This window comes from Aquarana catesbeiana, linkage group LG03 (assembly GCF_042186555.1).
Source record: "Aquarana catesbeiana isolate 2022-GZ linkage group LG03, ASM4218655v1, whole genome shotgun sequence".
In the NCBI taxonomy this organism is placed as follows: domain Eukaryota; kingdom Metazoa; phylum Chordata; class Amphibia; order Anura; family Ranidae; genus Aquarana; species Aquarana catesbeiana.
The window spans coordinates 49,673,390-49,687,956 of NC_133326.1; the positions used below are offsets into that span (position 1 = coordinate 49,673,390).

Sequence of the window (14,567 nt, forward strand, 5' to 3'; positions counted from 1 at the left end):
TTTATCACCATGACTGCACAGTACAGGAGGCTGGCTGTACATTACACAGGAGGACTTGTTCATGTCTATAGGGGAGGCTATAAGCCCGGTCACATGACCCGTCCCGGGGATGAGCACTCCGCTCCACACCCGTATAGGACGGACTCCGCTCATGATGACATTTGAACGTACAGCCACAGCCCCCGGCGCATGCGCACACCCTCCTTCCTGGCCTGGGGCGTGGTGTCTTTGCCGATGACCCATCGGGTGGCAGAGCTCTGCGCAGGCGCACACCCTCCTATCTGAACAGGGCGTGGTTTCTTTCCCAGCCCCCCGGGTGCGTCACCGAGAATAGCCAATCAGGTGTCAGAGCGCTGGAATCTTGTGGCAAATTTGAAAAGTGTGTGTGGAGAGGAGAGAGAACGGTTAGAGCGGTGACAGGATCCCACATAGAGGAGAGAGAGAGAGGGGAGAGGAGCGCCGCCATGAGGAGAAGGTGGGTGACCATTCATCAATTAGTGCTAATTATATTAGGAGGGGAGGGGTGGACCGGCGGAGGTGACTGGACGGTGAATGTTATATATAGGAGGTGATGGCGCAGTGTCCTGGGTATGTACGGGGGGGATATTAGGCCTCGAAATGTCAGCTGACCGCCTCCGGCTATTGTCATCCCTGCAGAGCCACGGACTGTTAGTGAACTACAAGTCCCAGCATTCCCAGTCTGGTCACAGCGCCCCCTGTGGAGGAGGACTGACCCTGTGTGCTTGTCATGTCCCCCATGTACAATGTTCTGTGTGCAGAGAATCCTAAACACAGGGGTCTGAGGAGGGACTACAACTCCCAGCATGCACTGCACCACCATTCCCAGCTCACATAGTCTGGTCACAGCGCCCTCTATGGAGGAGGACTGGCCCTGAATGTCTATCATGTCTTCTGTACTGTTTATATTGTGTGCAGGGCTTTGTACTGTCTGTATACGGGGAGCCTGAGGACTACAACTCCCAGCATGCACAGTCTGGTTATAGTGCCCTCTGTGGAGGAGGACTGACCCTGGGTGCTTGTCATGTCCTCTGTACAATGTCCTGATGGGCTGTGTACAGAGATCTGTACTGTCTGTGTACAGGGACTCCTAAACACAGGAGCCTGAGGAGGAACTACAAGTCTCAGCATACACAGTCAGGACATGACACCCCCTCTATGGAGGAAGGCTGACTCTGGATGTCTATCATGTCTCCTGTACTGTTTATATTGTGTGCAGGGCTCTGTACTGTCTGTATACAGGGGATCCTAAACACAGGAGCCTGAGGACTACAACTCCCAGCATGCACTGCTCTCCATCTACCTGCTGGTCTTGGCACCGTGGCCCCACCCCTGAAACCTGTCTGAGTTTCATCCAAAGATAAAGGGGCGATTGTTTCCATTCACTGCACTGAGAGATGAGATGTGTGTATTGTATGTAAACTGGTTGTGGGTTTCTGCATTTCCATCTGACTGAAGTGTCTGCGCTGTGTCTGTTGTGTCCTGGAGTCCCAGAATTAAAGGACCAGATGCACACAATGTTGTTATATTATCATGTGTCTTTCCATGCATTTTTGGCCTTATGAGTGCATGCTCTGTGGAAGATCAGTGTTTACCTGCATGGGGGATGGACAGGTGTTCTGTGCAGGAAGCCCCATTCATGCCAGTTGGGATGCAGCAGCTGCATGGACACAGCCGCTGCCCCCCCATGTGGTTGTGGGGCCCTGAATGTACACAGCTTGTATTCAGGGCTGTGCACCGGCACTGATGTCAATTTTGGGAGCAGCTGCTGCATCCCAACTGACATGAATGGGGCTTCCTGTGCATCCCCATGCAGGTGAACACGGCTCTCCTGTGGTGCACACAGTCAAACGTCCCGTGTGATCAAGGCCTTTCATGCGTTTGGGCAATAACTGCTGTGACATTATTACAGCTATGAGGAAAAGAGAGGATCACCGCTCCAGGTGGGTCAGATCAAAGTAAAAGTCATCTCCTTCAGTCTAGAAGTCCAGGTGCTGGCAATGCTGTAGCCGTCAGACATCAAAGAAAATCCTGGACAGCCGCACTCCAAAAATATTTGCCTTTATTCAATAAAGTGTCATCCAAAATACAGGTCACAGCAAAGTGGAACAAAGCTTACGCATTTTGCACTACACAGAGTGCTTATAGCGAAGTCAGCTATGACTAAGCACTCTGTGTAGTGCGAAACGCGTAAGTTTGTTGCACTCTGCTGTGACCTGTATTCTGGATGACACTTTATTGAATAAAGGCAAATATTTTTGGAGTGCGGCTGTCCAGGATTTCTTTGATCTCCAATAGCTATGAGGAAAAGACTGAACCTCTGGCTACCCAGGTAACGCATATGTGAAGCAGCAAAGAGGGTGAGCTTGAACTCCCACCCACTGCCCATGGGCGGCAGAGGGTTCTGTACTGAAAACGCACTCATTGCGCACCCCCAGCACAGAGAGTAAGCTGTCATTCAAAGCAAAACCCCAGCACCACTCCACACCTGCTTCTCTCATCTCTCTATGGATAAGCGGGGTGCTGGCTCAGCGAAGCCCGTCCTGGCTCATTTGTAAAAAAAGTAGTTGAAGAGCCACACTCCAATCTCCACTCTACTCAAGTACTTATTTTTTTTTTTCAAACAGCAATATAGCTACAATAATGATATCTCCACCCAAAAGAAATCACATCGCTAACGCATTTCGCCATGAATGGCTTGACCACTGTCGTTGGAGACATCATGACTGCAGCTTCAGTGTTGATGTGTAAATAAAAGTACTTAAGAAGAGGTTCTCCATCTATTTGCAAACATGGTGATCACTTGATCAGGCAGACCCTTCCTGCCCCCTCAGTAATATCCCTGTTAAATGGATGCTGGGGTTGGGCAAAAAAAAAGGCACCGGCAAAAACATACAAGTGGTGTTTTTCATGCACTCTCAATGAAGTATATGGAGCTAAAAAAAAAATCTACTCTAACAAGAAGCACATACACCTTTTAAAAAAAAAAAAAGCGCACTGTGTTGTGTTGATGAATGGGCGCTGTCGAGAATAACGTCATTTCCCTCATCGTCCATCGCAGTGCAATACCAGACACAACAAATTGCACCGGTGTGGAGGGGAGCTAAGGCCTTGTGCACACTGGGTGTTTCGGTGTGGGGATTGGGCACAAGTTCTATTGTTCAGCCCTGCTGTCAGCAGCCTGTCAAACTGTGAGAGGCTGCCAGGGCTGGGCAGTGCATCCTAGAAGTATTTGTGTTTGGGGCAGTATGCGCCCAGGGATGAATTCCTGGCACACAAGAAGTCTGCATTGTGGGCATTTATCCCTGGGTGCATAAGGCCCTAAATGTAAGTACCACTAGGTGCTCCGTCCAGCCCCCTCCAGCAGCTCTCAGCCTCTCATAGGGTTTAACAGGCTGCTAGCAGTGGGGCTGGATGGTGCACTTGTGCTCTCCACCTGTACCCAAACACCAGAGCTTCATGCATATGGGGGGGTTAAACTCCCGGTATGAACGGGGCAATAAGCTGAAGTTTAGTTAAATATTGTTTGTTTGTTATGCAGCACCAGAGACATAACTCGCCTGTAATGAAGTGTGATCCATGGCTGGCTGCTGCATAGTGTAGAAATTTTCTCCACATTGCTGATCTGACACTGTAAGGGTTAAGTCATACTAAATGCTGGGCGTTTTTTTTACCCTAAAGTCTATTTAAAGCAATAGTAAACCGCTGTGTGTGTGTTTGTTTTTTTTTGTTTTTTTATGAAACCTGCATGGTAAATCCATAATGTGCTAGTAAGTTTGCTAGCACATTATGTGAAACTTACCTTAGAACGAAGCCCTTCCAGTGGCGAGCTGTCACCGCTGATGAGTCTTCCCTCCAGGTTCGCGGACTCAGGCTGTGCGAGTGGCCGGAGGAGCAATGACATTGCTAATGTGCGTGGGATCCGCTGTAAACGGCACAGTACTCTGAAGGAACGACCGGGTGGCATTCCTTCAGCGCGCATATGCCAGTGACGTAGACGGCTGCATTTATAGTAAATATGTCCTAAACTGCACACGTTTAGGAGATATTACCAGTACCTATAGGTAAGCCTATAATGCATTTCTCTTATTTGCTCCATTTTTTTGGTCTGGTAAATATACCATATAAAGTGTTTTATATCATGTTTGACCAAAAAAAAACAAAAATAAAAAAAAGTAGTTCATTCACCCAAACCTTTTGTGGTTGCTAACTTCCCACACACCCTGCTAATGGACTGTTATCAGTCAGCTTTACTTGCTATCTCTGTGGACTGTTATGTAGTTCTAAAACAGGGGAGGGGGCTGTGCAGCTCAGCAACTTGGAGAACAGCCCAAGGAGATGAAAATGGACATTTTAAAAGAACAGGCCAATGAATGACAGGATCTTCTTTCTATCATAAACCACCTTGCATTCTGAGAAAGAATACTATGTGTTATATGAATGGAGGAGGTGGGCAAGTGGTACAAGGACCCAGCGGCAGTAGGCCAAGGATGCTGAATGCTATACTGAGTGGCACTCATGTTTAGGGCCGTATGCGTTCAGGGATGCATGCTTAGAGCAAAGCATTTCTTACATTCCAGGCATACGTCTCCGATCACATATGAGTGCCACTCAGTACAACCTCCAGGGACTAAATACTCCATGCACTATTCTAGCCTGTCATAGATTGACAACTGCTGGATGCTTCACCTGTGCCTGCCTGGTGCCTGAAAACATCAGGGTTTGATGTTCATGAGGTCTTATTACTCAAAGGAATAAAAGTTTGCTTTTGCTGTCAGTGTTATAGTGTATCCTATGTATATACCTGTAATGAGGAATTGTCATTGTGTGAGTGTCCCCCCGATCAGGTGTTTGCATTGTGCTGTGGCTGTACATGGGGAGGAATGCTGGTTCTTGGTTAACTATTAACACATTTATTTCACAGCTATTTATTGCTGTTCACTGCAGAAATGAATGGCTTGTTGTTAATAAGTAAATGATCTCCTCAAGTCAAAGATATTGTGCATTTATAGGACTGTATTACTGTTAGATTTCCAGACAGAAATAATGTGTGCTTATTTACTGGCTACCAGTAATAATAATGAATTTTACGTTGCCAGCTTATGTTTCTTCTCTAATTTGGAACATTTTTTTATTATAGTAAAAATGACACGTGAATGTTCTAAATCTAGCTTGATACTCTTGCCATCCCCTGTGTTCTGATGTTGTGGTTGGAGCATATCTTGTATTCCTCAGAGTAGTCATATCTGAATATATGAATATCAAATCTGCTAGATTACATTCACAGCTGTGATTAAGCCCGGTGCTGATTGCAGTGCAGTTCCTGCTGCGGTTGCTGGCCCCATTCACATTGTGTGCATCCAGCAGTGATCCCCGCAGGTAATGGCTGGCTGTGCAGAGAGCAGCAAATAGGCAACCTGTCATTAAAGTGAACGGGGCCAGAGGCTGCTGAGAGCTGCAGTAGGAACTGACGCTACAATTCACACCAGCTTTAAGGCTGGGTTCACACTGCTGCGGTGCGGGAACGCAGCGAATTTACTGCGGGTTCCCGCATCGCACCAACTCGCATGGCAGTTCACACTGCCATATGCGAACTGCTGGGGAGTGTCATACAATGTTAATGACACCCCCAGTTCAGCCCGCATATCGCAATGCGAACTGACAATTCGGACATTTTCGGATCGCATAGGTGTGAACACCCATGCGATCCGATTTTGGTCCGAACAAAAAAAAGGGTCCTGTGCGAGTTTGGACCGAATGCGGTGCGATATCAGCCATACTATCTGTACAGCTGATATCGCACAGCACAGACATCGCATGTGATGTGAACAGCAGTGCGCTGCGCATCACATGCAATGTCTGCCACCGCAGCAGTGTGAACCCAGCCTAAAGCAGAACTTTATCCTAAAGGTGTTTTTTGGGGGGGGGGGGGGGTAGGGGACAGGTAGGTGGTTTTGACAGGTAATCCAGGGTTGCCTTCTCATCCCTTTAAAACCGATCACACATCAATTACACAGGTTCTGTGGTTGATTAGCTGGTAATTAAACTAATTTAATGCCTTATGTGCATTAAATTGACCTCAGAACCTGTGTATTCTATATGTGTTCAGGTTTAAAGGGATGAGATGGCAACCCTAAGGTACCCGCTCCCCCACATTCGGTCGGATCATCGTGGTGATCTGAGCAGAAGTTCGGTCCCCCCTCCTTCCCCTGCAGCCTTCTAGGACCCCTCACAAGGCTCAGAAAGCTGCTGTTTGCGCAGTGAGCTGCCAGCTATGAAGCCGAAAGCAATCACAGCCACCTGCCCATAGTTGGTATGCCGGGGACTGAAGCCTGGTGAGGATAGCACTGGATCCTGGAACAGGTAAGTGTCTTATTGTTAAATCAGCACCTACAGTTTTTGTAGCTTTGTTCACTGGTGTGACTGTAGCCTTAGGGAACCATTTGTGAGTTAAACATGGAAATGACTTGATCTGTGGATATTTTCCTGGCTGTCATGCTTTCCCTCTTGGATTGATAATCTGAGTTGCCAACCAGAACAAGTCTACAGATAATGGCTTCATGCTTTTGGCTGGCCATACATTGTTAGAATTTTTTTTCTGCCAGCAGACAGATTCAAACAAGCTAGATTGATGCAGGAAATCCCCTCTACAGGGACACTGTATTCTGACGATGACACCTCCAAGTACATTGATCACCCACTATAGCTGCTTGGCCACAGCTGCTGATCGATGGAAAATATTTTAATATGTTGATTGTTTAATCAACTTTTGGCAGGGAGGGAGCCCCACACACTACTTTAAATTCAGCCAGTCTATGCTGGTCCAGTGTCATTTCTATCAGTGTATGACAAGCTTTACACTGACTTTACTGATAGGCATACTTGGACCAGGTGAGTAATAAGTCAATTCTTTATATTTCTGTTACTTCAATAATCACACATTTCTTCATCAAGCAGTTGTACAATCCGGGGTCTGCTTTTGAGGTTCCACTGCACTATATTGGTGATGGTGCCTTCTGTGAATGTAGATGAAGGGTAAAGGATCTATACTTGGGGGTCACCAATTCAAAATCTTCTGTTGGGCTGATACTTCTCTCCAAATCTTTGTGTGAAATGTGAGCGAGTGTGCTGACTGGGAAGGCTTCTGATTGGGTCACTTTGTTGCGGCATGTCATGTACTGACAGGTAAACATGGTCCATCATTTTAGCACACAATACAAAGTGAGACAATAGTGGGTCACCATATTCTGCAATGTTTCATCCTGTTTTAGTGCTAGTTGTTTGCTTTGCTAACTTTGCAGACCATATGCATTGCACTGGGTTTAAAAAATGTTACCAATGGATATTTATCTCAAATTATAACCAAATAAACTTGATTTATGTCCACCGTTTTTTTTTTTTTTTTTTTTTTGTTTTGTTTTTTTTCTAGGTTTAATTTTTACATGTAATAGATATTATTTTTATTTGCTATGCTAGCAGTTCTTGGATAATCTTGAACTTGTATAATAGTCACCTAGTCATGTTTTTCTGCTTTGCTACGGGGCACAATCAGGAGACATGGATCCAACGTTTCTAGTTCTGTCTATGACACTAATACGGCCCAGGAGAATAGTCCGGTCATGATTGAGCCATTTTGTTCAGTTGCTATGAGGTTTAGTAATGCTATTGTTGTTGTAGTGCTTGGCGGTTTTCAGTGTAGTTTTCTGTTGTTGTGGAATAGTACAAAATATAAAAAGCCAGTGTAGATGTAGAAAAGAGCTTTCTTTCCAGACAGCCCAGTGATCTCATCTTCTCAGCTATCCCTGTAAGTAGTCTGAGGGTGGGGCAGCGGGTGTTCCTTCATTTGAATTCCAGCGTGGTGCAGTCACACTATAACTGAAGCTTACAATATGAAAGAGAGATTGGGCAAAGGGTGCCATCTAAACTCTATTTTTGTAATGTTCTGGGGTTTTTTGTCTTTCTTTTTTTCACATTTATCTGAAATAACACAGTAATATTGATTTGACTATGCACCACATGCAGCAAATTGTCCCAGGAAAAATGGTCCTTTGGTAAAAACCGTTCACTTTGTAATGCTTATGAGCATCCAAGTATTCAAAATGCAAGCAATTTCAGGCTGTGCATGAGGACTTTTACACCACTGATCAATAAACCTATTCGACATCACACCATGGCTCTTCAATTGCAGTCCAAAACTTTTATTGTAGAAAGATCACATCACAAAGGATAAAGTGCAACGTTTCGGAGCCACGCAGGACCCCTTCGTCAGGCATGTGATGAAGGCATGACATCTAATGCCTGACGAAGGAGTCATGTGTGGCTCCGAAACGTTGCACTTCATCCTTTTCTGACGTGATCTTTCTGCAATAAAAGTTTTGGGCTGCAATTGAAGATCCATAGTGTGCTGGCGATTGGCAAATATGTTTATTGATCCATGATATTTCCGGTGTCCAGTTGGTAATCGCCACAGCACCTGCTACAGAGGAGCCTGTAATCCAGGAACATGTGCGATGGGAATATGGACAGGATTGATTACACCCCTGTCATTCAGTTATTACATGCCAGAGACTCTACTGCCCACTGAAATTTTGGTGTTTGAGAGAACAATGAGGATGGGCTATATTTTAGAAGGGTAAAGTTTTAATATTGGCTTGAGCAAAGGGTGAGAAATGATGCCCAAGCTGGGTCTAGTACCCAGGAGTTCTGTCAGGGCACAGTGATCACGAAGACATGGGCGGCACAGTGGTGTAGTGGGTAGCACTCTCGCCTAGCAGTAAGAAGGGTCGCTGGTTCGAATCCCAACCACGACACTACCTGCCTGGAGTTTGCATGTTCTCCCTGTGCCTGCGTGGGTTTCCTCCGGGTACTCCGGTTTCCTCCCACACTCCAAAGACATGCTGGTAGGTTAATTGGATCCTGTCTAAATTGTCCCTAGTATGTATGAATGTGAGTTAGGGACCTTAGATTGTAAGCTCCTTGAGGGTAGGGACTGATGTGAATGTACAATGAATATGTAAAGCGCTGCGTAAATTGACGGCGCTATATAAGTACCTGAAATAATAATAATAATAAGACATGCATGGTTCCTGCAGCTTAGCAGGGTTCTGGCTTTAAATGTTTTAGGCAGGGTTGATGCCAATTGTTTATCTCTAAGCTGGACAAATTCTAGAGATAGGAACCAAATCTAATTCAGCCCAGGTTTACACTGACTGTGGGAATGAAATCGTGCCAGTTCAACTGAACCCGCACAATTTCATTCCCGCATGTCAGTCCCGACTTCGGGGGCGATTTTAGAGACATCTGTGTGGTTTTCTGCACAGATGTCAATGGAAATGGCACCCCAAAATTGCCAAAAGTAGTACAGGAACTACTTTTGGGAATCGGTGCGGCGCCGCAAACGCAGCATCGCACAGATTCGGACACTGCCATTGCCAGCAATTGCCGCTGATTTGGCATGTAATTTGACATGTTAAATCGCACCAATGTGAACCAGGACTTATTGTTCCATTCACACTTGTGCAAATTGTCGTGTGGCTTTGAACATCAAAGTCGCATGACAAGTCCAGCCCATTCTTTTCAATTTCACCTGTTAAAATCGGTGCAACTTAAAGTTGCAGTGACTTTGAAAAGATGACTGCACTACTTTGATGCAACTTTTGATGCGACTTTGATCCAGAGAGTGTAAAGTCGGCTTTAAATTGCACTGGAAATCGTGCAACTTTGGAGTTGCGCTAGTGTGAATGGGGCCCAAGAGTATTTTTGATATGTTCCAAAGGAATTTTATCACTTAAAGTGACGTATTTACATTTTAAGTCATTAAAGATGTAACTCTTCCTATTCAGGGGCCGCCTCTCCAGAAGGGCAATACTTATCAATCCACACTCCTTTTGTGAACTCCTCGCTTTGTTGGAGCTCACAGTTTCCCTTCTAAAACAAAAAAGCTTTCAGGCTATTTGGAGTCCTGTGAGCTCTCCGTGAGGCAGTGTGCTATACCTGAGCTGCCAGTCACCTGGCCCAATGCTTTCATGTCAAGGGGAGGGGACATCCTACACCTGGAGTTAACTCAAGGCACCCAGGGTGGAGGCAAAAAAAGCATGGATAAGTATACTTTTCTGGGGAGGGGAGACAGTGTCACTTGGCTCTGAATGGTTAAATAAATGGTTGTTCCATCTTCACATTTCCACTCCTCTACATTGCAGCCATTCTGTTGATGTGTGACAAATCAGTTTAGTCTATAGACAAGCCAACACATCGGAGATCAGGTCGTCTCTAGTCTCCTGGCTCAGATTGTATCACGCCCCCCCTCCCCAAACACTTGCCTCTCCCAATACAGCACTGTGGCCATCTGCAGCAGTACCCTCCCCTCTTCCTTAACCATATCCCGCCCGTCATATGATGTCTTTCAGTGCCTGCCATTGAAGTGGTTAAAGACTTACCTGACTCCATTCTCAACCCAGCGCTGTCCCATGTGCATCAGCTCTTTTCCCCTCTCCCTGCGCTCACAGGATTGGATGAGATCAGTGGGAACCATTGGCTCCTGCTGCCTTCAGTCAAATCCTGTGATGAGGGAGCGAGGGGTGCGGCTGAGCCACGCTGTGTGTGTCTATAGATGCACACATTCTGGCTTGGGAGCAAGCCTGCACATCTGCTCCCAAAGCAAGCATTTTCTATGGGGGCAGACAGTGCTAGCGGGGGACTCCCAATAGAGGAGGTTCGGGGCCGATCTGTGCAATACCATAAGGTAAGTATGACATGTTTGTTGTTTTTATTTTTTATTTTAATTTAATGCTGCACAGGCTTACTTCTCAGCCACTGCTTCAATTAGAAAAAATTGACTTTGTCATCCTTGAGGGTCCCCATAAAGGGGAATCCGGTTCTTACAATATTGTGGTCACTTTGCACATGCTTATTTACCTTTTATAGTATTGGTTACTAGCTGCTGTATCTATTCTATTATTATTTTTCAATTTCATCCTTTATGTGTATTATTATGATATTTGCATTTTAGAAGCACACAGCAATTTATTTTGATTTGATTTTGATTTCTTTACATTGGCACTTGACAGTGCAACACTATCATTCAGGTTCTCACTCCACCATTTCCCAATGGCTCAGACACGTCATCATTGCTAAAGCTTATGGTCTTAAAGTGGTTCTAAAGCCTTAAGGTTTTTTTATCTTAAAGCATTCTATGTATTAAGGTAAAAAACCTTCTGTGCTGCAGGATGCCCCCCCCTCATTGGGCAGATTGATAGCAGCGGGATCTATTTTCTGTGATGGGAGAGCAGGGCCCAGCCACCCACTCGTTGTCAATAGATGCAGACGGGGGGCTCGGGAGCACTTCCTTGGGGGCACTTGCTGAAGAGGAGGAGCCAGGAGGGCTGGCTGGGGACCCCAGAAGAGGATCAGGGCTGCTCTGTGCAAAAGCATTGCACAGAGTAGGTAAGTATAGCATGTTTGTTATTTTATTTTGATTAAACGTTTAAAGTAGTTGTAAAGCCTTAAAAGAGAAGTATGGGAATCCCAGTTTTTCCCATATTCATATTTCATACCTAGGTGGATGCAGCATCAGACCGATGCTGCATGTGTCCCCCGGCGTCTCTGCACTAAGGACCGAGCCACGAACATCGCCGATTGTTTGGTTCTTTCCCCTCCCTGAGCAGAGAGCTGCTGACTGTCGGTCAGCGTCTCTCCTGCTCTGCTCCTCCACGCTCATTGTATCGCTGAGCTGTGGAGGGGGGGGGGGAGCGGCCGTCTCAGCGGCTCGCTGAGGGGGTGAGACTGCCATTAATCCAGGCAGCTGACGGATCCAGACTTCCTAAGTAGGGATGAGGCGGTGCCTGGACTGATCCTGGTGACGTCTGCTGAAAACGGGTCACAGGCGTGCAAAACGAATTGCACCCCTGTGACACGTAGGAGAAGTCTTTCACCCATCCGATTCAGCAATGTGCACAAGCACAGCGGCTTCATTGGACAGATTGATAGCAGCAGACTCCCGTTGCTGTCAATTAACAGCTGTGACACGGGAGCGGGGTCAGGGCTGAGTCTCGCGGTCTGTGTCAATGGACGCAGCAGCGGGGCTCGGGAGTGAGCCCACATGGGTGGCCCATAGTAATCCGCTTTCCGTGGGGGTGCCTGATGAAGAGGAGGGGCCTGGATCGCTGGCGGGGGATCCCAGAAGAGGATCGGGTTGTTTTCTGAGATTTACCAGGTGCATGTTCAGGCCTCATCTGATGCCAACTTTGGGGGTAAGTTCCTTCAGGACTCCCTCATTTTTTTTTTTTTTGGTTTAGTTATATGGGCCTAGTAGTGGGTTTTATTTTTATTTATTTATTTTTTTTGTTACTCTTGCCCACCCCTTACTTGGACTGCTTTTGGACATCCTCAATGTCTCGGAATAACTAAATCTTATGTCGTCATTACCATCAAATCATTACTTGGAGCTAGTTTATGGACGCATGTTTGTGTTGTATGGACACATTGTGCTCTACTCCAAATACTGCTTCTCTATAATATAAATCCTGTTTGGAGTGGGGAGGGGTTATGTCTGGAGAGCCAACGGCTTCATTTGTCATCTTTCTCCTGTCGGCGGCAGTATAATCCATTTGTAATAACTGAATCCTGTATTCCATAAAGGAGCACCCTACAACATTTCAATACAGCAAACATTTATTAACCATAATCACATTTTAGCTTTGATTAAAAAAAAAACCTTTTAATACCATTTTGTGATATTTTATTATGCAGCATCCCTCTTCCTAATAATGGGGGGTGTGTCTCTAATTAGGAAGTGATTGGGGGTTTAGAGGAAGACTTGTACCCCCCTGCTATGTACATAGCAATAAAGAGGCTGCTGTACTTAGCCCGGAAACTGACTGCAAGATATTGGATTTCTCCTCAAGCCCCCACATCCCACCAATGGATCCAAGAAGTTAATAAGATACCCATTAAGGTAAAGAACACAGATCAGCACAGGAAAGTACTGAGCACATTCACCAAATTATGGCAAGAGTGTCTGGAGTACCACACAAAACAATCTCCTGTGCTCAGGCCCTTAGTCCAGGTGTAGGTGGTGCAGCCAACCCTTTGGATAAAGTGTGGAAAGTCAAAGGTCTTGCTGCCCTCCTCAGAACAATGGGTGAAGCTGAAACCTATAGAAAAAAAGAGCACCGACCTTGTGCATTAGCAAAGATAACATTTTTATTTGAATAGTAAAAACAAAGGTCATACTCACAAACAAGCACTTAAAAAGGCTTAACATTACTCCAAGGATTCGGAGCCATGTCTTCTGGACACCTGCAACCTGGACCAGATGTTAGGAGGAACCAGATGGCGTCGCAAAATGGCTTGTGCGTTACGAGGGAGTTCCCTCTTCATCAGAGCCTCAGCGAAAGCATTTTTAAGCGCGTGTTTGTTAGTATGACCTTTGTTTTTACTATTCAAATAAAAATGTTATCTTTGAAAGTGTCTGGCGTCCCCTGGGGTTTCTCCTCCAACTTGTCCTTTGACAGGTTGTTGGTGGCGTAGCGGAGAGTGGGGGGTAATATCACTGTACGGTCTAGAGGCCTGCAGGGGTCAATAGTGACTCCCAGTGTGATACATTGGGAAATGCATATATTTAGAATATCTGTTCTGTTTGACCGGGAGGAAGGTGCACACCATTTGTGTTGCTCACTTAGGTTAATTGTTTGTTCTATTCTGTTTATTTTTACTGGGCTTCTCCTTTGTTACTGGAGATACATTTGACAGTATAATGCACAGGTTTGGGGGCATATATTATGTGCTAAAACGTGTAAAACTTCTTGTATATTTTCTATATGACCTGCCTGTAACCTAATGTCTGCATATATGATTTATTTCTTTAACAAAATAAAATCTTTTTTTTCCTGATTTTTAAAAAATGTAATAAAAATACAACTAAAACTGACCAGAGCACTTTTTTGCGATTCTGCACTGCGTCGCATTAACTGACAATTGCGCGGTCGTGCGACGTGGCTGCCAAACAAAATTGATGTCCTTTGTTCCTCACAAATAGAGCTTTCTTTTGGTGGTATTTGATCACCTCTGCGTTTTTTTTATTTTTTGAGCTATAAACAAAAAAAATAGTGACAACGCATTATTTTTTACTTTTTGCTATAATAAATATCCCCAAAAATATATAAAAAAAAATTTTTTTCCTCAGTTTAGGCCGATGTATTCTTCTACATATTTTTGGTAAAATAAATTGCAATAAGCGTTTATTGATTGGTTTGCGCAAAATTTATACAAAATAGGGGAAAGTTTTATGGCATTTTTATAAATTTTTTTTTTTTTACTAGTAATGGCGGCAATTAGCGAATTTTATTTTATTTTTTTTTATCGTGACTGCGACATTATAGTGAACACTTTTGGTGCTATTTTGGGACCATTTACATTTATACAGCGATCAGTGCGATTTAAAAATGCATTGATTACTGTGTAAATGTGACTGGCAGTGAAGGGGTTAACCAGGAGGGGGTGCTGCAGGGGTTTGGTGTGTCCTAGGGATGTGTTCTAACTGTGGGGGGAGG

The 14,567-nt window shown here is 45.1% G+C and overlaps 1 protein-coding gene across 6 annotated transcripts in view; it reads left to right on the forward strand.

The window, feature by feature from the left end:
* Positions 1-317: 317 nt before the first annotated feature.
* PRC1 (protein regulator of cytokinesis 1) overlaps positions 318-14,567 on the forward strand; it is a 50,275-nt gene continuing 36,025 nt past the window's right edge. For all 6 annotated transcript variants that reach the window (XM_073618500.1, XM_073618501.1, XM_073618504.1 and 3 more), the window contains exon 1: positions 318-475. In XM_073618500.1, coding sequence (XP_073474601.1) covers positions 465-475 — 11 coding nt within the window. In that variant the 5' untranslated portion in view covers positions 318-464. The remainder of the gene's footprint in view (positions 476-14,567) is intronic.